This window comes from Mastomys coucha, unplaced genomic scaffold (genome assembly GCF_008632895.1).
Source record: "Mastomys coucha isolate ucsf_1 unplaced genomic scaffold, UCSF_Mcou_1 pScaffold22, whole genome shotgun sequence".
In the NCBI taxonomy this organism is placed as follows: Eukaryota; Metazoa; Chordata; class Mammalia; order Rodentia; family Muridae; genus Mastomys; species Mastomys coucha.
The window spans coordinates 232,369,488-232,394,481 of record NW_022196905.1 but is presented as its reverse complement, the minus strand read 5'-3'; the positions used below and the strand labels follow the sequence as shown (position 1 = coordinate 232,394,481).

The window sequence follows — 24,994 nt, the reverse complement described above, 5'->3', positions numbered from 1 at the left end:
TAAGAATACCTCAACAGGGAGGGCTCCACCCCTCTTCCTCCTGCTTCACACTTAGCTACCAGACTCTGCTGACCTTGGTGTGGGGGTCCCTTGCCTACATGACTTCAGTCTAGCAGAAGGACTGGGAGAAGAAGAAGGACTTGGACTCGCAGAAGGACTAGCACTAGAACTTAGATGGGCTAGGACTCAGATTCATACATCCGCATTCCCCCGGGCCCAGAATGATTGGGCCCGGGGGATACAGCACCAGTTCAGAGGAGATAGCTGCTGCTTTAGACCCAGTATGTTTTAGATAGCCTCAGATGTACCTCAACTATTGAGCTGCCAGATTTACCATCTCTCTTTTGCAATGACTGTAAAAGTCTGATGCCATTTCTAAGAAATACATTTAGATCTTATACTTCATTGTCGACCTGACTAGGACCCCCGTTTCTCCCGCGGGTTGAGGGAGGCCCAGATCACCAGCCCAGGGCAGGAGGGGAAACTAGGAATGGAGAAATTTACATGTAAATAAAGAAAATATCAAAAAAAAAAAAAAGAATAAATTTCAGGCATGGGAAAAAAAAAAAAAGAAACCCTTTCTAACACAGGCCTCAGTGCCACAGCTGTTCTCTACCTTCCTTGTCCTCCGTTCCGAGCTCTCCCTCTCGCCCTCAGCCTGCAGCAGCCTGCTCTCAGGGACCCCTCCTCTCACCCTACCTCCATTTCCTAACGACTCCAACTCTTGGAACAGATCCAGGGCTCTCCTACCCATACCACCCTGCCCCATCTTCATTTCTGCAGCCTACCTACAAGAGCCCCTCCTTTCACCATGCCTCCATCTCCCTGGGGACCTTGCTTCTTAGTGTGGACAGGATGCCCTAGCTCATTCCTACAGTTTCTCAGCCTTTTTTCTTGGCCCATCTCTATTCCTCTCTGCCACTCACCGCACTCTTTACCAGAAACCCACAGCCACACCACACTTTCCTAAACTCCAGAGAAGACAACAGGAACCAAGATATCAACACCTAGAACCATTTCAATCATAACTACAGATCCTTAGACAGAAAAACAAACATGGAGAGCCAAGACAAAATGCCCCCACCAGAACCCAGGAACTCTACTACAGTAGGGTCTAGGAGATACAATACAGCTGAAAAGCAGAAGACACGGACTTCAATTATGAATATGTTCAAGGACCTTAAAGAGTATATGAATAAATATTTTAATGGTGTCTATAAAAACACAAAGAAACAGTGGGATGAAATAATGAACAGTTTAAGACATGAAAGTTGAAAGAGAATAAAGATAACTCCAACCTGAAAAACTGAAGTGAAAAATTTTGGAAATCAAAAAAAAAATCCTCAGAGAGAAGCCTCACCAACACAATGTACAACATGGAGGAAAGAGTCGTTCAGGCCCTGAGGACAAGGGACAAGAAATGTTACAGAAAATGTTAAATCTAAAACAAACAAATAAACCCAGACACAAAACAACCAGAAAATCTGGGGCACTAGGAAATGATGGAACCTACACATAATAATAATAGAGGAAGGAGAAGAAACCCAGGTCAAAGACACAGAAAATATTTTCAACAGAATCATAGAAGAAAAATTTCCCAGTGTAAAGAAGGAAATTTATAGGCATTTACATATATGCATTTAAATGTCTACAAGAAACATATAGAACAACAAACAAACAGGGCCAGAAAAATTCCACACAACACAGAAAAATTAAAACACTAAATGTATAGAACAAAGGAAAAATATTAAAAACTACTAGGGAAAAAGATGAAGTAGCCAGAAGAACAAGTAAGGGCAGGCCAATTAGAGTAATACCTGACATATCAGTGGAGACTCTAAAAGCTAGAAGGGCCTGAATGGATATTCTACAAATTCTTAGAGACCACAGATGCCAGCCCAGATTACTATACCCAGCAAAACTATCCATCACCATAGATGGAAAAAGTAAGCTATTTCATGATAAAACTGACTTTAAGCAGTACTTTTTTTTTTTTAAAAGCAATTCAGTCCTATTGAAGGCATTAGAAGAAAAACTTTGGTCTGAAGAGATTAACTACACACAAGAAAACAAAGAATAAATAATCCAAGACCAGTCAATCAGAAGAGTGGGAAAAACCCCACACCATAACAAATAAATAGCAAGAATCAAGAAACACTGCTCATGGATAACTCTTAATATCAATGGTCTCAATTCCCAATAAAAAGACACAAATTGACAGAAAGGATAGGAAAAGCGGGTACATTCTTCTGATACATCCAAGAAGCATACCATACCATTAAGGATAGCTACCACCTTAGAATAAAAGGATAGAAAATGTATGCTAAGCAAACGGACTCAAAAAGAAAGCAGGTGAAGCCATTTTAGTATCTGACAAGATGTTTCAAACCAAAACTAATCAGAAGAGAATGGAAGGACACTAAAAACTCAGAGGAAAAATCCACAAGATGATACTGGAATCTTAAACATTTATGCATCAAACCCAAGGTACAGAACTAAGCCAGGTAATCTCAAAGTGTCAAACATAAATGGCTGAGAAACCCTTAAAAAATAGTCAACATCCTTAGTCATCAAGGAATTGAAAATAAAAGTACTTTTGAGATTCTATCTTATACCATTCAGAATGGCCAAGATCAAAAAAACAAATGATAGCTCATGTTGTCAAGGCTGTGGGGAAAGAGGAACATGGATTCACTGGAGGTGGGAGTGCAAACTTGTACAACCACCATGAAAATCAGTGTGGCAGTTCCTCATGAAGCTGGGGATAGATCTAGCTCAAGATCACTACTATTCTTGGGCATGTACCCAGAGAGCTCTACATCCTATTCAGATATACTGTTCATCTGTGTTCATTGCTGCTCTGCTCCTATCTGCCAGAAATTGGGAACGGTGTAGATGTCCACTAACCAATGACTGGATAATGAAAATGTGGTGCACTTACCCAATGGAGTATTACTGAGATGTTAAAAATGAAATTATGACATTTGCAGTAAATGAATAGAACTAGAAAAAAAACATCCTAGATGAGGTAATCCAGACTTTAATAGACAAATATTGCATGTTATCTCTTATATGTGAATATTGAGTGAAACCTCCAGGGCCAGGAATGGGTTACATCTAATTGAGTCATTGGCTAAAACGTCTCCATGGAAACGCCCAAACATCTCAGGCCATTGCTAAGATTATTGGTCATTCTCCATAAACTGATGGTAAGGCCTATTACCTAAGACAGAATTTACATATCTCACTGAACATAGAGAAGTCAAGGTGGTGCCTAACCAGAGGCTTGACCCCTTAGTTAAGTGTTAATCAGACCCCTTAGTCTGATTAGTGTTCATGGTAGTGGAAGGTACTCTGCATGCTGTCAGATGAGAAAAGGTAACATTACCATCAACACAGCTACAAACACTGTGATCTACAAAGGTGGACTGCTTGAAAGATAAGCTGGGGTAACAGTGGCATGGACACTATGGGAGCAACCCACCATACTGACTGGATTTAAGGCCTATTCCACAAGATGGAACCCATGCCTGACAAGTCATCGGTGGCCCAAACCCAAGACTGGATAGATCACAGGTTTAACAAAAAACTAAATAATAGTGTTCTGTTAACAGAACATAACAATGACTCCTAATGAGATTCCGCTAGTCCGACATATCTTGCTCAGTCATCAGAGAAGCTTGTTCTTGCAGTAGATGGAGACTAACACAGATACCCACAACTGGGCAATATGGAGAAACAGAGATTTTGGAATACTCAGTCCTAAGTAGGATGTCTTTATCAAACCCTCCCTTCAGGGCCCAGAGAGTTATGTAGAAGAGAAGAGAGAAAGATTGTTAAAAGCCAAGGGGATGGATGACTTCAAACCCACAACAACTCCAAATGACTTCTCCACCTGCCACAGGACTGATGCCTGTATGAATTCAGAGACTGTGGCAGCATGGACACAGCATTGTAATGGGGTCATGTGACAAAGAATGACTATGACTGAGCAGCCTTAGGCGGGAGGGTGATATGGAAAAGCTTCTCTAAGGAAGTGCCACTGCTCAGATCTGAATGAGAAGAAGGAACGCAGGAAGAACATTTTTAGGAGAACAGCTAGTATACTTTATCAGAGTGTGAACAATAGCAGCAGGCAAGCGGTGTGCTCCTGACACAAGAAGCTATGTAAGCCTTCAGCACTGGGTAAGCCTTCTTTGTTTTCTGGGTATAGATTTGACTTCTGCCATCTCCTAGAACTCAAGATGCCAGAGAGCTGACTCTGTTCTGTTCTCCTGTTCCCAAGGTGGAAACAGTGCAATAGAAGGTGCTCAGGAAGTACTTCTGACATGGATAAGGATAAGCCGTTTGAGTCTAGGGAACACGGCCATCCTGACACCCAAGGATAAATCAGTTGAATGTGGAATAGTTTCAGGTAAAAATAAAGGTGAGTCCTAACACCAGCTTACCTTTCTTTGCTTCGTCTTCCTGTGGTTCTGGGTCTGCCTGTTCACCATTCTCTTGACTGTGGCTGCCAGTGGCTACCTGATTATTCTCTGGCCCTGAGGGGCTCTGGCTGGTCCCTTCTTCAGTGCCAGCAGTGGCACTAGATGCCTCCCCCTCTCCTTTGTCCTCAGTCTCATCATCTTCCGAAGGGGCCAAGAAGTGAAGCTTCAGGCCAGTGAAGTTGGAGAGCAGCAGGAAGAGCGCCTCGGAGCGAAACAGGCCCATGCACTCCTTCAGTATATCAGGGAGATTACTTTCTTCCGCTTTCTCATAAAACCTGGAAAGCAGCAACGGCAAGCTCCTCAGCCCCACACGTGAGACTGCCCACGCAGTCAGAGCTGGTCATTAGCTTTGAACCTTTCTCCCTAAATGATGGCACAACTTATGGTAATAGTGAGACTCTGCTAGGACCTGCTACAGCATGAACTAAATCTCAAGGCAAGCATCCTACTGGGGATGAGCTATGCAGATGAAAGGGAGATGCTAAGTCCACATGGCACCGCCTGGGAGGATGAGCTCTACCTTTTGTTTGGGGGGCCCTGGCTTTTCCATTCCACATCTCCTTTCTCCAAGGCTTCACAGACCTTTGCAAATTTCTCAGGCTGGAAAAGAAGCAAATAAAGGAGTTAGCAGATCCTCCTGCAATCCCTTACTATTCCAGTAGGAGAAGCAATCTGTAGAATATCAGCTGGCTGATTTCTAAGAGTATTTGAATATCTGAATATTTCCTCTTTCATACAAAATCTCTGTGGGAGCTGTACCTAAAAGAGCCAAGTGTTGTTGGTCTAATTATTATTATTATTATTATTGTTATTTATTTATTTTTTTTTTGGTTTTTTGGGACAGGGTTTCTCTGTATAGCCCTGGCTGCCACTGCCCAGCGGTCTAATTATTATTAAAGATTTTTATTTGTATATATGTGTGTGATGTAGGTGAATGTGTGCACATGAATATATGCACCCATGCATGTGTGGGTATAAGCCAGAAAAGTCTTTCTTCCACTGGTCCCTCATTGAACCTGGAGCTTGTGGTTTCCAGCCCCTCTCACCACGTTGGTAGCCAGCAGTTCCACCCTCTTATGTCTTCAGCTCCAGAAGTTAAGCAAACACACGCATGCCTGCATGGGTGCTAGGGATCCGAGCTTAGCTCCTCACGTGTAAGAAACAAATGGTCTTACTCACTGACCTTCCCTAGTTCTTAGTAGTTGTATGGCTTTTTTTTTAAATTGCTAAGCACTAAATCTCAAGTTCCTAGTGACACTAACTCCTCCTTGGATTCTTAGGATGTCATGAGTTCAACTGTATTAGCTAGTATCACTAAAATGGACATCTGTGTACAACATTATAGGCTCTCTTGGTCCCACTTGTCCCCTCATTTAATAAGTTTTCAAATTTAGAATAGTCAAATACAATGCAAGAAACTGGCTTTCTATTACAATATATCCATAAGAGGATTTACTTACAAAACTATTATATGTATATGGGTGTTTTGCCTAAATGTTTATGTATCTGTGCATTGCCCATGGGGGCTAGAGAGGCACTGGGTCCTCTGGAAATGGAGTTACAGACAGTGGTTAGCTGCTATCATTTCTGTAACAAGATAATGCCTCTGCAATTCTGTACCATTCAATGTCAGCTGTGAAATTCTGACAGCCGTTTATAGAACCCTTCCTCCTTTTTCATGGAGCAAGAGCTCTTTCGAATGTGCATTCCTGTATCCACCGTGGTCATGGAGTGCTCTATCAGTATGTGCTATCTCACACAGCTCTCCCAACTCTGCAAGAAAGGCAAAGTGGGTATCATCGCATTGTAACCAGTAACACAACAGACACCCAGCGAGGCCTGAGCCAGAACATGACTTCTGACTTCAGCTTTCTTTCTACTCAAGTTGCAAACATTCAGTATTAGATCAACTATAAGTAGCAATCGATCTATTAAAAATTAGCAAGTACCACACTAACTAAATGAATAGAGAAAAACCAAACTAGGTACCAAGCCCCTGTTAGGGCAGAAATGTGTATGTGTGCGCGTGTACACTGAGCAATACAGTCCTGGACAGGAGAGATGGTTCAGTGCTGACAGTGCTTTTGATGGACAACCTCTACCTGGAACTGATTCAGTGCCAGGCGGTCTGATGCCTTCTTCTGGCATTTATGCACTCACATGCATGTGTACATACATTAATGTTTTTATTTAAAAGCAAAAGATAAACCTTAAAAAAAGAGTTCATAGAATTCTGGGGATATCATGCATACACCTGACAGCAATGCTTATTATTATTATAATTTGTGCATTTCATTTGAAGAGAAGTACATAAACATCTGAACTAAGAAGGAAAATAAATCTTAGTGCAGTCAGTTTTACCAAGATTAAATATCAAACAATACATATAAACCAGGGTATGGTGGCCTACCTTAAGAAACTCCTTCAGGAGAATTTCAGACCTTTCCTCAAATTCTTCTTGAATTTTCATTTGATAATCCATTTCCAGGTAAGCAGGGTTGATCCACTCATATAAAATTTCATGCTTGCAAGAGAAGTAGATAGAGGCGATCCGTTAAGTCTCTATAGCTTCTGTTCTTAAATCAGTCCACATTCCTTACTTTTTATGTTTCTCCTATCAAACAAAGAATACTGGAAAACTAGCCAAATACACTATCCAAATCTATCTAAGAAAAGTGAAAGTTCCAAGTCGAGTTCCAGCACTGGCAAAACCCAATTTTAAGATCAGAAAAACATGTTGGGTATATAGTTCATTGAAGAATGCTTGGTTAGCATATGCAAGGCCCTTGGTTTGATGTCTAGTGTTGCAAAATACATGTCTGCTCTCATGGTCCTCACAAGCCAAGTCAGAAAAGCAACTGATATGCTGTAGTACACAAGGTAAGAATTCCAATAATCTATGCTTACGTCTTGTGGGATGTGAGGGTTTCGAGGGGTTGGGGGCTCCAAGTAGGTGGGAGGCCTGGTTAACGAAGGACCATAAAACCAGCCACTTATAGACAAACGTGATGTTTCTTCAGACAGGACTTCAGACACCTGCAAGAGCAAGACCATCAACACATCAATGCAAAGGATGACAAGTGAAGATAAGAGTCAAGGCACATTAGCTTGAGTCTGCCAGGCTGGGTATGCAAATGGCCTGGTGAGACAGTGAGTCTAACAGGAAGGAGACACAGTTAGATGTGGGCGATCAGAGAGTCAGATCCTTGATCCCTAGTGCACTGTAGATGTGTCTTACGGTCTTTACCTGGTGAAAGGATACCGGAGACACTTCAAAGAAAACCAGTTTGTTCCAGGATGGGATAAGAGACTTGACAATCTGCTTGGGTTGCAAGTGTTCTGCATAAGGAGAGAAGACACCCATGAATAGGGTCTAGCATCATTAACACTTTCAGGCTGCCTCATTCAGCTCTTGACAGTCTCAAATAGTCCCTTCTACTTAAACTTGTTCAGCTAAGTGACTCGAGCTTCCACCACACTGTCCATATTATTGTTGAGAGCCAGATTAGGTTCTCTGTGGTGAGTCCCCTCTCAAAAGACCTGATTTCTTGTTAGAGTGCTGTTAGCAGAGTCAGAGGCACAAGTAGCTTGGTGTGCTTTTTCCCCTTCTGTGGTCAGTACACAGAAGCAAGGCCCACTTCTCATCTGGATCAGCTTGTCTCTGGTGAACTAACTTGAAATGTAACGTCGAGGTGGTTGTCAGGCTCGCATTAATTCCACCTGTGGTAGTCACTGTGTTAATACATGGTTTCTCCCTCATTTGACACATCATATGTTAGAGTGGTTGTCCCGAGGCAAGTGTTTGGAATTAGGAGTGGTACCTGGGGGTGGTAAACACACATCTTACCATCAGTGTCATAAAGGTCCAGGGTGCCCCCCAAGTCCCTGTCCCAAGAAGGAACCAGGTACAGAATGAAGGCGATCCGGCGCCCTTCCAGCTCATCGTCATGGCAGAGCAGAGCATCTGCAAGTACACAGAGCATAATTTAGATCTCTGCAAACACAGCAGCCGTTATCTGCTTCTGTATTCGGTCAGTCCCGACATACATCTGTAATGTTAATCCCAGCTTTAATTATCTTTGAGTATTAAAATGTCACTTCTCTTTTGTAAATGTAGCAATAAAGCTCAGACAACATAAAAACGTTAAACACAACAAATACAGACAGATCTACAATACAATTACAAACACTGTCTTCCCACATATTTTCTGTAGTATTTTTTCCTCGTATACGTACTTACCTAATGAAATGCTAATGTTATAGTGGTGGGCTGTGGGCTGAGCTTTTCAAAATTACAAAGCGAGTGTCTTTCCATATCAATATATACCCCGATATCATTTTTATTGGCTGCAGTTACTGTTCTTTGTAGAGGTACTATTGCATTTCTATTTGTTATTAAATTGTATTTCTTGGCTATTCCAAAGAATGCCTTAATGGGGCTGGAGGGATGGCTTAGCAGTTCAAGAGCACTGACTGCTCTTCCGAAAGTCCTGAGTTCAAATCCCAGCAACCACATGGTGGCTCACACCATCTGTAATGAGATCTGACACCCTCTTCTGGTGTGTCTGAAGACAGCTACAGTGTACTTACAAATAACAATAAACAAATCTTTAAAAAAAAAAAGAATGCCTTAATAAATCTTACTGTTCATAGGTATACACATTCCTTTACTTTTTAAAAAAATTTTAAACACTTATTGTGGTGTTGGTGACAGGAGAAGGACATGTGGATCAGAGGACAATGTAGGAAGCTGGTCCTTCCCTTCCACCGTGTAAGCCTCGGGAATGTAACTCAGATTGTCAGATTTAGTGGCCTTTAACCCACAGATCCAAGCCACCTCGTGGCAACTTACACTGCAGTAAATTTAGTAAAATAAAAATTAACGTGTGAAAATAACTGAACCAAAGCTTGGTGAGAAAAATGATGGTTACAAAGTCTTAAAGCAGCATGTCCAAGGTTCTTGGTTTGACTCCCATAATTCTTACAGTCAGGTCTGGTAGCAAAGCCTTATAATCCTAGCTATTGCAGAGGTTGAGCAAGAGAATCAAGTTTAAGGCCAATCTGGGATACAGGGTGGGTTTAAAGGCAATCTACGTGTCTTAGATGCCAACTCAAAAAGCAAGGGGGGTTGGGGAGGGGGATAGAAGGACTGAGGATATAGCTCGGAGGTAGCGTCTGCCTAGCAAGTTGTGACCCTTGATTCAATCCCAGCAGCCAAAGGAAAAGCATCAGCCACAGAGTGTGTACTGATGGAAGGAAAGCGTGGCAATCTGAGCCTGGCTTCCCTGTAAGCCCTCCAAGGTCACATCACTAAGGGTATGACACAGTCACTTTGAACCATCCAGCAGGATTTAGAAAAACCTCAGTGTTAGCTACGGCATTCCTTCCAAATGCATGTCTCAAGGAGACACCAGTCATAAGGAAACACCAGATAAATCTAGACTGAAGGAGTTGTTAAAAGCTAACTGTCTCTAAGACTTCAGAAGCATCAAGGTCCAGGACGTCTAGGAGAGACCAGGAGGCTACTCTAGACTGCAGGAGGCTCAGCAGACTGGACAAGTGGATGCAGTATACCACCCGCAACTAGATCCTTTTGCCTCAGGGACGGTATAGTAACAAGTGAAGGAGGCCTATGAATTAGACGGGAACAGCACTGGCCCGTCAAGTCTCTGACTCTGCAGCTCATTACTGTCACGGAGAAAGAGTGACTGCAGTGTTCAGGCCTATGGAATCTCAGGACTGCAACTGCCTTTCAAGTAAAACAGGAAAACAAATTATTTGTGCTATGTCTGACTCTTCTATTTCCGTTTGAAATTATTTCAAATTGAAAAAAAAAAAAGCTGGATGTGGTGATCTCTGTTTGACTGAGGCCAGCCAGAACTACAAAAGTGAGTCCCTGTCTCAAAGAATATCAAACGATAAATAAGAAAAAGTATGCAAGACCCATAATAGCTTTTCACATAACATTACTAAGTTTATCTCTAAAACGCTTTACCAATTTAGACTTCCCAAAGACCATACACAACAGCAAACCTGAATCAAAATCTAGTAAGACAAAACTAAGTAACCTTTCCTTCCATATAAAAAGGCATACATATTCCAGTGCACATTTCTGAGCTCTGAAGGGGAACTGGAAGGTGAAAGAAAGCTGTGAGGAGGGGAGGCGGGTGACAGGAGTATTACTATTTACCTGTTCATGTCCTATTTCCACTGGCTGAATTCAAAATAAGAGACGGAAAGCCAGCATTAAAGGAGATGAGAACTTTTAGAAGTCTTGAACAGCATTTATAGCATCACCTTTTGAGTTTTACAATAAGGTGTGCAGGTTGATATAAGAATTTTTCTGCAAATACGTTCTATAGCTCTCACACACCAACAGAGAACCACTACCTTACCCTTTGTGGTATGATGGTTATTTCTGTGTATGAGGAAGACCCCAAAGCTACCAGGTACCCCGTGCTATCTTCCCATCATGGAGAAGTTGAAGCCTGGAAATCTTTAGAGAGCAGGGCTTAAGCTTCCTTACCAGTGAATTCGTATTTAGCACAGGACATGTCAACGGTTGGTTCTAGGTCAATGCCAGAAACCTTTGAAAGCCAGGCCCGAAAATCTTCAAACATAAGTTTCCTAGAAGTGAGAACAAAGGACAGCTTGTTAGGCTGCAGCATGGCCTTGGTCTGCAGCAGTGCTGTTCCTATATATACTCTCTTAAGGTTCATTTAATTCAAGAGCCCTGCTCTCAGATTTCACTCACAAGACCCCAGAGATGCTCCATCTCTCTTTAAACTTGTACAGAGTCAAATTCCCAGAGAAACAGTGTGATCCTCCAGCTACTTAGTGCAGTTGCTCAGAGTCTCCTCATGGATTTCATTATCTAGCAGTTTGCCTTCATTTGGGACGTCCTCCACACCAGCACTTTGGGCTCTGTTGTAAGTCCCCACATCACTACATCATTACAAATCACCCACTGTCAGATAGCCTTTTCAGCAGTAAATGGGAAAACCCAATTGCTATTTGTATACATTTTGCTTCTGACATCAAATATGTGGGTTTTCTGCTGGTACCTACCTATTTTTGGAAACAGTTCAATTCTTACACTATCTACAGGATTAATGGTTCACAGGATTGGTCCCATCTTCAGACCCAATCAGACCCAGCTCATGAGTTGTGCTGGCTGCGTATAAATAGGAGGCTCCTACAACACCCTCCTCAAGTTGGATCCTTTGTTAGGTAATTTTAACTTAACTGTATTTATAGTTTAATATAAAAAGAAACAACTCAGGTGTTGGAGAGAAGGCTCAGTGGTTAACAGCACTCCCTGCTCTTGCAGAGAACCTGGGTTTAGTTCTCGGCACCCACATTAGGAAGCTCACACCTGCAACCTCAGTTCCAAGGGATTCAATGTCCTCTGGCCTCCCGGGGTATCTACATACACATGGGCTCAACTAAGGCAAATGCACATAAACAGAAAGAAATAATTTTTTTTTTTTCCTAAAAAAGAGACTCAACTTAGGAACAGCCAAATATAAAACATAATGTGCTGAGAAGAAGAACAGAGCTTCTCTTCCCTCTCCATAGCATCCATGACTTCCAGATGCTTTGTTAAACAGGCACGACTGATTGAATAACCACCGGCCTCTGATGATGGATCTAGCCAACCGCAAGCCCCTCTCCTCGTTGAAACAAGATCTTACTCTTTGTAGCTCAGACTTGGTCTACAATGTAATACGAAGCTCAGGCTAGACCCAAACTTGTGGCTCTCCTCCTACCTCATCTGAACACCCTCCTTGTTTTTACCAGAGGTAGAACAGTTAGGGCTGAGAGCTGTAGCACTCTTAGTTATCTTCTTGGCGACTGTGCCTCCTTCCCCAACCTTTGGGGGTTAGCTCTGGTATTGTAGAAAGGGTATTTTCCTAACAAAAAAGTCTCCATTTGCCTTTATTAATCTCAACACTTACATTCTAAGTTTTAGGAGCTTGCTGCCAGGAATGGGGACTAAGATCAAATATGTATTTTCTGTTATAAATCTCACTATTATAAGCACTAATACTAATTAATGCAGTGATGTGCCCTTGAATATGATTTTTTTCTTTTTTTTTTTTAAAGATTTATTTTATTTATTTTATGTGTATGAGTACACTGTAGCTGTACAGATGACCATGAGCCATCATGTGTGTGACTGCTGGGAAATGAACTCAGAACCTCTGTCGGCCCACTCGCTCCGGCCCTGCTTGCTCCAGCCCAATTCACTACAGCTGTCTTCAGACACCAGAAGAGGGCGTCAGATGTCATTACGGATGGTTGTGAGCCACCATGTGGTTGCTGGGATCTGAACTCAGGACCTTCGGAAGAGCAGTCAGTGCTCTTACCTGCTGAGCCATCTCGCCAGCCCCCTTCTTTTTTTTAGATTATATTAAATGCGGGTTTTTTGGGAAGCTTCTCTTGGACCAGTTCACTGGCTCCAAGGACTGAGGTCAGGGAAGTTGCTGTGGGAAGGGGAGGGGGAAGAGAAAGAGAAAGCATGTTCTCAGAGAGAAAAAGAGAGAAGGATTTTTTTTGAACTGTCTTTTTTTTTTTTAAATAATTCTAGTTTTGGTTAAATCTACATGTGCACCTTTCTTGACTTTTAATTGTAACCCTTCTAAAAATGTAACAGTGCTATGGGGAAGGCAGAACCCAACTAAGAACAGCTCTCTCTTCACTTTCGAGACATAACTATCAATAAACTAATTTTCCCATTTTAAGTATTTGATGCCACTTCTTCTTCACAAAGGCAAGAAGCTGGGTCCAGAGTTGAGTAGTTAGTGCCAGGCTTCCCCTCCTGCCAGGGGCTCCAGCAACACTAAACAAGTTAGGTTGCCACTTAAACAAGCACTTGCATGAGCAGCTGCAGGCGATCATAAAATGCCTTTTCTAAAATTTAAATTTATCTTGTGTGTGTGTGTGTGTGTGTGTGTGTGTACCATGGAAGACATATAGAGGTAAGAGGACAATATGTAGAACTTAGATATCTTCTACCATGTGTGTGCTAGGAATTGAACTCAGGTCATCAGGCTTGGTGGCTGGCACCTTTACTAGCTGAGCTAATACACTGGCCCACAAAATGACTTTAAATTGTAGTAACTGTGAATACTAAATTAAGTACACAACAGTCAACAAAACCCACAGATGTTCTGATGCTAGCAGTGTGTAAATAGAAAAGATAATGAATATTTATTTGTATTATAAGCTAAGCTAGCCTTGTGGTCTCTGTGTAGGAGCTTCTTTAATACAATTTCTAACTAGTTCAGTTAGTCAACTTTAAAATAATGTTAACTTTGATAATTAAAAACCTTTAGTTGGACATGCGGTACTAAACTCTGATCCCAGTTTTGAGGAAGGGGCTGGAGAGATGGCTCAGCAGTTAAGAGTACTGACTGCTCTTCCGAAGGTCCTGAGTTCAAATCCCAGCAACCACATGGTGGCTCACAACCATCCCTAATGAGATCTGATGCCCTCTTCTGGTGCGTCTGAAGATAGCTACAGTGTCCTCAGATGTAATAATAAATAAATCTTTGGGCAGGAGTGAGCTGGGCTGGAGTGAGCAGAGGTCCTGAATTCAATTCCTAGTAACCACATGATGGCTCACAACCATATACATAAGATAAATAAATAAATAAATCTTAAAAAAAAAAAAGAATTTGGAGTCAGGTATGATGACTCAAAGTTTGTAATCAGCACTTGGTAATCTGAGGCAGGAGGACTTCTGTACTTTCAGGCCAGGCTGAGCTACATACATAGGCAGTGCTAAACCAGCCTGAGACCTTGTCTGGAATAAAGGAGAGAAGAAAAGAAGGGGAGGTGTGAGGGAGGGAGGTAGGGAGGGCGACCAAGCGACCCAAGGCTTAAACGTGTATCTTCGCTCCCTCAATTTTTGCTGGGTTGTCTTAAAGAAGTTACCTAGTTCCTTAGGGTTTGTTACCTCCTTTACCAAACACAAAAATGCCAACATAGAGTTTGTGACCTAATATTTCAAACTCAGTGCTGTGCCTAACACACAATTGGCACTTAGCAAGTGTAATTACTTGCTTACCTGAGAGCTGAGATATGAGGCTCTTTTCTCTTCTTCAAATCATCAGACTTGATCATAAAGGGGAAAAAAAAAAGATTTCCTTGTTAAATATGCAAAGAGGAACAGTAACAGTTCTGATAGTAGAACTCTGTGATGAAGAGCCTAGACTCTGAAGAGAACTACCTGGTCTGATGGGTGACCACTCCATTTTGCAGCTCTGACATGGGCACATGACTTATTACTGTATTTGTACATTATTCAATCAACAAATACCTAAGTGGTTATTAGGTTTGTTGAAGGAGACATAGAGTAGACATAATATGTGACTTATTAGCATAAAGGTGATATACGCACAGGACAACTTACAGATAGAGAGGGATGGGCTGCGCTGAGAGTGGGAAGGGTCTGCAGTGAAGTGGGGTACCCAGGCTAGTCTTTAATGAGGAAGAGGCAAATTGCTGCAAAGAAATCAAGTGGCTGGGGGAAATCAAATGGGAAGCAGAGAGAGATGAGGCTGCCAGGCCTAATGCGAGGCACTGTGTTGGCCTGGAGCTACACCACGTACTTTGGCTGTCACCTGAGGAAATGAAGAGTCATTAGCTTTCAGGCAAAGATGGAACATGAGGTAAAATCTCTTTTTTTAAAAAAGATTTCTTTACTATGTATACAGTGTTCTGCCTACACACCAGATGATGGCACCAGATCTCATTATAGATAATGATGAGCCACCATATAGTTGGTAAGACTTGAACTCAAGACCTCCAGAAGAGCAGCCAGTGTTAACTCTGAGCCATCTCTCTAGCCCCCATGAGATTAAAATCTTGAAAGTAAATCCTTATTGTATAGAATCTAATATTTTATCCACTTGAAAGTATATAATCCCATGGCTTTCACACATTCATGATGCAGGCAACCATGTTGCATAAGCCTAGAATTTAACACTACAAAACGAAGTCCTGTCATCTCTTAGGTGGTCAGCCTCCTTCCTTTTCTACTACTAGCTTGTAACAAGCACCACCCTACCTTTTGTTTCTGTGGCTGATCTGCCTATTGTGGACATTTAAAAGAAATCACATAACAATCAACATTTTGAGTCTGGCTTACTTTAACTTTTTTATATTCACTATTAGTAGTATGTATATATGTGCATTAGTATGTGTAATACTAATGTGCCACGGCTGCGCCATGGTCACAGGCCAACATCAGGGTTCAGCACCTTGTTGAGGTAAAGTCTCTCTTGTTTTTACTGTACTGCAGACTCTAGGCTAGCTGGCCCACAAGTTCCATGCCTCCACCTCCCACCTCACCAGAGAAGGCTGAGATTACAGATGCTTGCCACCACGTCTAGCCTTTTTATGTGGGTTCTGAACTCACATCTGAACTCAATGGCAAGTGCCTACCTACCTGCTGAACCACCTCACTGGTCCCAGAGTCTGGCTTCTGTCATTTACCAAAATGTTTCTAAGGTTCATTCATGTTGCAGCTAGTAACTTAGCCTCTACTAGATTGTAATCCTGCATTTTTTTTTACCCGTTACCCAGTGGATAGACATCTAGTTGCTTCTACTTTACAACTACTCTACACGGTACTTCTATGAACATCTGTGAGCAAATTTTGATGTGAACATTAATTTTCCAATTCTCTTGAATCCAGTTACATCAAGGAACTAATGGTGACAATTATGTAGGTGGATGAAGATAGGAGACTGGCTAATACTCCAATACATAACTATGGTGAAAGAGACAGCTTGGACAGGGTGAACTCTGTTGATGGAGGAAGTGGAGGACGTGTTTTGGGATGCAGTGAAGGATGCATTCTTGATGGACAGGACACGAAGAGTGAACTGGGACTTAACAATGGATTCATTTTGATCTGAAACCAAGAGGAACAACAGAATCAGTGGAAGGAGATTAGTTTAGTTGTTGGTCCTAACCCTGAGGCTCCTAGAAGACATTCAAGAAGAGACAGAAAGCTATGAGGCTCCATGGAAATCTGTGTTCAATCTTAATTCAGAGATCAAACCCTTGAATAGTTCTTGTATTGAGAAGGACTCTGTCACCGGGTGGTGGTGGCACACGACTTTAATCCTAGCACTTGGGAGGCAGAGGTAGGCGGATTTCTGAGTTTGAGGCCAGCCTGCTCTACAGAGTGAGTTCCAGGACAGCCGGGTCTATACAGAGAAACCCTGTCTCAAAAAACCAAAAAACAAAAAAAAAAGAAGGGCTCTGTCGTTAGGAAGTTGGTTATATGGGCTGGTGAGGTGGCTAAGTATGTAAAGGTGTGTGTGTGTGAAAACCTGCTGGCCAGCGGTTGCTACCTGGAACCCACATAAAGGTGGAAGAAGAGACAAGGCCCAGTTCCACAGAGCTGTCCTCTGACTGACTGTCCCACTATGTCTCCCCCCATAATATTAATTAAAAATTTTTTAAAAAAATGGTGGTTATAGGGGGAAAACCCAGCAAAGAAAACTAAGAAAAAGTGCTCTACAATAAAGAAGAAAAATTAAGAGAGTGTGTGCAGTAGTTTGAATGAGATTGACTGCTTTAGGCTTATAAATTTAAAATGCTTGGTTCCCTATTGGTGGGCCACTGGGAAGGAGCAGGAGGTGTGGTCTTGGTGGAGGAGGTGTGTCACTGGGGACGGACTTTGATTTCTAGTTACAGCTTCTGCCTTGTGCTTGTGAGTGACTTGATGGAGGAGGTGTGTCACTGGGGACGGACTTTGATTTCTAGTTACAGCTTCTGCCTTGTGCTTGTGAGTGATTTGAATCCTCAGCTATTGCTCTAGAAGTGTGCTTACCTGCCTGCTGCTATACTCCTTACCATGATGGTTGGTCATGGTCTCTAACCCTCTGGAACGGTAAGTGCTCATTAAATGCTTTCTTCTATAAGTTGCTTTGGCCATAATGTCTCTTCACAGTAACAGAAAAATAAAATTAAGTCAGTATGGTACCCTGAAAGGAGAGAAATGTGTCTCTAGGAAGGAGTGCGAAAGCTTCTGAGAGGTGGAGGATTATCTGCCTTTGTGGCATAGTGCGTATGGGTCAGTCTCACAAAAGATCAAAGAATGCCAAGCAATAACAGTATTTACTTATGTGGAGGCCGGTGATCTCAACAGGCATAGTTCCAGTGGGGGAGGAAAGTCAAAAGTGTGATACAGTATGCTGACAGGAGGGTGAGAAGAAAGGACGGGAAGCAGTTTGCACAGTTTTAAGAACTGTGCTCATGGGTGTGATGTCACAGGCCTGGGCCCTCCCTACCATGGAGGTACAGGCAGGGGGAGTGTCGGTTTGAGGCTAGCCCTGGATCTATTTAGAGATCCAGTCTCCAAACAAACAATCAAACAAATCACACCAAATCAAACTAACCTGAGGACAAGCGAGCAAACAAAAACCAGGATAGAAATAGAAGGGACAGTTAGCTCCAGAACTTTTACATTTTCATTTCATTGAAAATCTTTTAATGAAAAAAAAAATCCAACAGGTTTCTGTTACTGTTGCTACTTTAAAGGGATGATCCGGAAGTAAAGGAAAAATGTATGTAGCTTCCTACCCGTAAAACAGAAATAGTAGTACACTTCCATCGCAGGACTCTGATGAGAACTCAATGACTAAAACACTTGGGCTGTCATAAAGTATGCACTTAGTAATGCTTAAAATCTATAGACTATTACATAAACTCTAATGCCAGACTCATTATGCCTGGGGGTTTTACTGCTGTGAACAGACACCATGACCAAGGCAACTCTTATAAGGACAACATTTAATTGGGGCTGGCTTACAGGTTCAGAGGCTCGGTCCATTATCATCAAGGTGGGAGCATGGCAGCATCTAGGCAGGCATGGTGCAGGAGGAGCTGAGAGTTCTACCTCTTCATCTGAAGGCTGCTAGCAGAATGCTGCCTTCCAGGCAGTTAGGATGAGGGCTTTAAAACCCACACCCACAGTGCCATGCCCACTCCAAAAAGGCCAAACCTACTCTAACAGGGCTACTCCCTGGGCTGAGCATATACAAACTTCCACATTCCACTCTCTGGCCCCAATAGGCTTGTTCAAATGTATGAGTCTATGGGGGCCATACCCAAACAGCATAATGCAAAATACATTCAGTCCAACTTTCCCACAGTCTACAGCAGTCTCAAGAAAGTTAGAGGTCCAAAGTTCAAAGCCTCTTCTGAGATTCATCCAATCACTTAACTGATCACTTAACTGTAATCCCCAAAGCAAGACACTCTGCATCTCCTTGTCTGATGTCAAAGCGGTCTTCAGATTTTCAACTCCTTTTTCATCTTTGTTGACTGCAACAAACTTCTTCCTCCTGGGTTGGTTCCACTCCCTGTTAGTAGCTTCCCTCAGCAGATAGCCCACAACTCTGGCCTCTTGAACATCTTGGGTCTTCAAGGCAACTCTGATATTACAGCTTCTTGTTTCAATGTCTGGGATCCATACATGATCTTCTGGGCTCCTCCAAAGAGCTGGTGTCACTTCTCCAGCTCTGCCCTCTGTAGCACTCTAAGCTCAGGTTGATCCAGTCCACTGCTGCTGATGTTCTTGGTGACTATCCCATAGTACTGGCATCTCCAGTACACTGGGGTCCCCCACTGCACCTAAGCTTTACCAATAGCCCCTCATAGGCTCTCTTCATTGTGCTAAGCCTCAGCTCTTTTACATGACTCCTTCAGTCCTGGGCCATCAACTGTAACTGAGGCTGCACCTTCACCAATGGCCTTCCATGGCCTCTCACAATATCAAGCCTCAGCTGCTCTTCACAACTCCTTCATACCCTTAAAACCAGTACCACCCGGGTGACTCTTACAGATTACCAAGTCCAGCTGCAGCACGAGGTACAACCTTGGCTATCTTTGGAACATCGCTCCTTTGTGCTCTCAGAAAACACTTCCCAGAAGATTTTACCTCAGTGATGCAGGACTCTTCTTAATCACCATCAATTTCTTAGCTCCAGCTAACCAGCATTAATTGTCTCAGTAGTTCCTTCTATTCTGGGCCCTAAAAGCCAAAGCCACATGGCCAAAGCTGTCAAGTTCTGCTGCTTGCTGGGGCTGGAACATGGCCCTCTTGTTCTATTACATCATCACCAGCTTTCTGTTTTCCAACTCCTTCACTGCCTAATTTGGCTGTCCTGGAACTTGCTCTGTAGACTGACTTTGAACTCAGTGATCTGTATGCCTTTCTCCTAAGCACTGGGATTAAAAGTGTGAGCTACCAAGCTTGGATTTAAGTTTATCTTCACCTAAAACTTGCTCTGTTCTAGGCTCGCCTTGAATTCAGACATCTGCTATCTTTGCCTCCTGGAATTAAAGGCTTGTACAACCATGCCTGGTCCTAAATTGAGCTGGGTGGGATTTTGTTCCAAGGTCACTACTCCCTTAATTCAATTTAATATCCCTGAACACAGGATTCAGCTCCATTTCACCTCCTGGTGCCCCATTAAAATTCAAATCATATATTTTATATTTTTCCTTTCTCAGCTTGCTATGCTTGTTTAAAATGCTCCTCATGATACTTAACCAGAGAACAGAGTCAATGATAGGTGTTTCTGAGACTTTCCTTGTCAATGCAATTAATCTGAGTCTCTTTACTTTAGCCTCAAGCAGATTCTTCAGACAAGGGCAAAAGGTAGCCACATTCTTCACCAAAATACTACCAAAACAGCCTCTAGGACATACATTGAAATTCTCCACTAAAACCTATTGGGCCAGGTCCACACAATTCATATCACCCTCAGCAACAAAGTCTTCCTTATTCCCTACTAGGATAGCCCATGAAGCCCCATTTAAAGCATTCCACTGCTTTCCAAATCCAAAGTCTCCAAATCCACATTCTTCCAAACAAAAGCATGGTCAGGACTATCACAGCAATACCCCAGTCCCTGGTACCAACTTCTACTTTAGTTAGGGTTTTATTGCTGTGAACAGACACCACGACCAAGGCAACTCTTATAAAGATAATTTAATTGGGGCTGGCTAACAGTTTCAGAGGTTCAGTCCATTATCATCAAGGCAGAAACATGGCAGCATCCAGGCAGGCATGGTATAGGAGGAGCTGAGAATTCTATATCCATCTGAAGGCTGCTAGCAGAAAACTGGCTTCCAAGCAGCTAGGATGAGGGTCTTAAAGCCCACACCTACTTCAATAAGGCCACACCTTCTAATCATGCCACTCCCTAGGCGGCGCATATACAAACTATCACACATTAGACAGTTAGAATATGTCAGAGACCCAATTATCTGCTAAATTTATAGCACATGCAAAGAAGTAGTATACAGGTAAAGAGATCCTGCCTAAAAGTGAGCAAGGTAAAAGGAATTTATAATAGGCAATAGTTTTTCTCTTCTGTTTGCCACCCACAGCCAGTTTTGGGGTTTTTTTTTTGGTTTTTTTTTTTTTGGTTTTTTTTGCTCATTCTGATTTCATATTAACAAAACACTTTCCCGTGTCAAACAGCATCAAATAAAAAACATCCTGGGGTTGAGGAGATAGCTCAGTCATTATAATGCTTGCCTGACCAGCACAAGGATGTAGGTTCAATCCCCAGAACCCACAGAGAAGAAGCTGGGTGGCATGTGCTTATAATCTCAGTGCTAAGCTCATTGGTCAGCCTGCCTGGCCTACATGATGATGATCTTTAGGCCAATGGGAAACTGATTCAAAATAAAGGTGGATAGTGCCTGAGAAAAGGCACACATGTACATCCACATTGCTGAAAACGCAGGCACACACACCCATACACACCCTTTAATTTAGTAATTAGACATTGATTATGGTTGAAAAGTTGATATAATTATAACAGCTGATAAACATGGTTTTTCATTAACCTACTAAACTTTATTTGGATAACAGTTTGATGTTCATTAGATTTTCTGAGAGTCTCATCATGTGAGTATTTAGGTTGGGTAATTCAATCTGATGTTCAAGGTCTACAAACTGGAGTGGGGTAAGAGCTGAGCACATGATAAGCTATATTGTAAAAGAGTAAGATTTTTTTTTAAGATTTATTTTATTTATTTTTATGTGTATGAGTACACTGTAGCTGTACAGATGGCTGGGAGCTATCATGTGTATGGCTGTTGGGAATTGAACTCAGGACCTCTGCCAGCCCTGCTCACTCCGGCATAATTCACTGTAGCTTTCTTCAGACATACTAGAAGAGGGCGTCAGATCTCATTATGGATGGTTGTGAGCCACCATGTGATTGCTGGGATTCGAACTAAGGACCTTCGGAAGAGCAGTCAGTGCTCATACCCGCTGAGCCATCTCGCCAGCCCCAAGAATAAGCTATTAATCACTCTCTTATTCCAGATTAAATCAAAGGGGAAATGCAAAGGAAGCAGAGATAATTCTTCATCTGCTTCATCACTTTATTTAATTTTATTTTACATGTATGGGTATATATTCATGTATATCCAATCCCTAGGATTGGAGTTATAGGTGGGTGGGGCAACCATGTAGGTGCTGTGACTGGAATGCAGGTCCCTGAAAGAGCAGCCAGGGCACTTAACTGCTGAGCCATCGCTCCAGCCCCTTTTTGAATTTTTCAACCCTGACAGCCTAGATAGAGTTTATTAAAGAGTGATCCATGTATTGAAAACGATTCCATACAGGGAAACCAATGACTTGTACTTCTGTGTTAGACAGGGATGTCTTCTAAGAATAGATAAACAATATTTTGATTTCAGGATAGCCCCTTTTGCTAAATTATACTGTCCACCAAAGAAAGAATGGAAAATTGGGGGTGAAGCAGTGGTAGAGTATGTGCTTAGTGTACTCATAGCGTTGGGATCAAAACAGCACTCCTACTCCCCGAAGGAAAACATACGTTTCCCCTTAGAGTAGATATATTGCAATGCAGAATATTGTAACTATAATATGTCAAGTCACAAAACCCACGAGTTTGAATGGCTATTATATTCAAATAGAAGACTTTTTACTAGGCCACCACCCAAGCATACGTCACCTCTGTGTTTATGGTCCACTCACTAGCTTAAAGCATATCTTCTTCATTCCTGTCACTATCATCTCTATTACTGTAGATGTTCAAGGTCAGAACTTGTCAGAAGTCTCCTTATCACCATCACAGCAATTAATTCATAGTTAGCACTCAGTAAGGTCATGTTAAAGGAATGTTCGACAATGCCAAGGTGAAGATGCTGGAAAGCAAACCTAATCTAGAACCTCGAATCTTAATCAACAAACAGATAAATTGTATGGCTATATGTGTATCTGTCTGTGGGTATGTGCACTGGGTGATTTTAGAGGTTCATGCACCCCTTGATGTCGGTGCTGGGAACTGAACCTGGGTCCTCTGGAAGAGCCGTAAGTACTCTTCACCACAAAGCTATCTCTGCAGCCACGATTAGCAGATGATTTTATAGCTAAGGAATTTCTGAGGAGCAAGACCCAATGGATGTAATAGGAGTAAATACCTGCTGGAACTTATATAAATCATTGTACTTTTCATGGAAGTCCAGGCTCAAAAGTTCCTTCTGAAGTCCTTCCAGGAAGTCTTGGCTTTGGATGAAGTTTGGGATCACGCAGTGGAGAAAAGGACTCATGTCCAAGGCAATGGCTTCTGTTGGAAGGAAAACAGTACCCAGGTCTTTCCTCTTCTCTGTATGTTTGACCACCAAGGAGCATAACAGAACACAAAATGAGACCAACATGACATCCTGGTAGCCTAATAACTAAAGTCTAAAATTCATGAAGAACTGTGCCTTATGTCGTCCCTTTACTCATCCAAAACTACTGTTCTCAGACACTGTGCTTCCGCGTCAGGCATTAATGAGTGGCAGGACACCAATGGAAGCTCTTGGCTTTTATTTTAAGTTATTTAGTTTACTGATTCTTGCATCAAATGCATTTTAGATTCTTTTTCTTTTCTTTTTAAGACTTATTCCTTTATTTGTTTTATGTACATGAGTACACTGTCACTCTCTACAGACACACCAGAAGAGGCATCGGATCCCATTAGAGATGTGAGCCATGTGGTTACTGGAAACTGAACTCAGGACCTCTGGAAGTACAGTCAGTGTTCTTAACCACTGAACAATCTCTCCAGCCTCCCATTTTAGATTAAGGGAACTCATTCTCTCCAGAGTGAAGTAAAACTAGAATAGCAAATTAAACAAGAGTAGCAAAACTGACTGGCCATTTCTCTTTAATCTTGTCCTTTCTTTCCCCAAGTGTCTGGGGGTGTGGTGGGTGACTACATTTTTAAAAAGTCAAGTGGTTTTTAACCTCTTCTAATTGATTTCACTTCCACTAGATTATGAGTAACAACCAATCCTGACCTACTGAGAACCTGACCCAGTGGTGCCTTACAAGCATTATTTCATTTACATTCTCTACATCTGAAGGACAGATAATACAGTCACTATGCCTATGCAACAGACAAGGAAACTGAGAAGTCTCTGAGCAGCTGGAGCCTGCATTTTATGTAATCATCTTCTGTCTGCGTCCTGAGCGCCCAGGGTTTCCTTCTTTAAACACTCAAATAAAACAGACGACCGCCAAGTCTGGGAAAATTCAAGACGCACACGGCCTGATTCACATTGTATAAGGTAATAACTTGTAGCTATGTCTGGAACGATGGTTCCTTTAAAGACATGTTCGTTTTGTGCGTCACTTAGGCCAACGACAAGATACGTGAAAACTGGTAAATCCAGATGCTTGCTTCTCTGGCAGCTCTCAATACCAGCGTGGGTTAGACGGTCATGTAACAGCGGAGAGCGACCCTCGCTAGCTATTTACCGGTGTACAGGGGAAGATTATGAATGTCTACAAACATTAGTTTATCGATCCCATCTTTCAGAGGGGGAATACTATTAACGATTCCGTTTTATAAACGAAGAAACTGACCCTTAAGCAAAGTTATATGCATTGCCCAATGACGTATAATCAGCAGAGGGATTCTGAGTGACCTCTGATTCTAGAATTCAACCCTCAGTCTACATGTCTCCCACTTCCCTACACTGTCGGGAGGTTATATTTATTTTCCTCCCCAGACTGGTCAAATCAAGCAGAATTTGGAATGAACAGAGCAGCAGTCGGCGCCGGGGTCAGAGGTGGCTGCGATCCTCCCCAAACCTCTTGTCGCTGCCGCGCCTCCCTCACAGCACTCCATTACCATGGCTGAACGGCGTCCGACAGCTCCAGGCCTCAGCCACCTGCTTCCTCAGGATTTCTTCAGTGACAGCATCCGAAAACTCTGCCGATACCTGCTTCTTTCCCTTTTTCATTGGCCGCGCTGGGCAAGGATCCGCCGGCCGTTTGCCGTTCATCTTCTCACCATGCACAGACCCACGCCAAGGAAGTCAGGACGCTACTTCCCTCCAGAAACTACAGTTCCCGAAAATCCTCTTCCCTTAGTTCCCCAGCATTACCCAATGGAAAGGCACTAAAGCATAAGAAGGCGGGATCTCCACCCAAGTTACCAATGGAA

At 42.4% G+C, this 24,994-nt stretch overlaps 1 protein-coding gene across 8 annotated transcripts in view; it reads right to left on the bottom strand.

Moving 5' to 3' along the window:
- Ogfod1 (2-oxoglutarate and iron dependent oxygenase domain containing 1) overlaps positions 1–24,994 on the bottom strand; it is a 56,223-nt gene that overhangs the window by 3,700 nt on the left and 27,529 nt on the right. For 6 of the 8 annotated variants that reach the window (XM_031340884.1, XM_031340881.1, XM_031340883.1 and 3 more), the window contains 9 exons: positions 22,980–23,125; positions 14,560–14,606; positions 11,014–11,114; positions 8,335–8,451; positions 7,735–7,826; positions 7,395–7,523; positions 6,898–7,011; positions 5,008–5,087; positions 4,449–4,762 (listed from right to left, as the gene is read on the bottom strand). In XM_031340884.1, coding sequence (XP_031196744.1) covers positions 4,449–4,762; positions 5,008–5,087; positions 6,898–7,011; positions 7,395–7,523; positions 7,735–7,826; positions 8,335–8,451; positions 11,014–11,114; positions 14,560–14,606; positions 22,980–23,108 — 1,123 coding nt within the window. In that variant the 5' untranslated portion in view covers positions 23,109–23,125. Of the gene's footprint in view, positions 1–4,448; positions 4,763–5,007; positions 5,088–6,897; positions 7,012–7,394; positions 7,524–7,734; positions 7,827–8,334; positions 8,452–11,013; positions 11,115–14,559; positions 14,607–22,979; positions 23,126–24,303; positions 24,636–24,679; positions 24,928–24,994 lie in introns of those variants that run through there. The other 2 variants (XM_031340879.1, XM_031340880.1) reach the window with 2 other exon arrangements.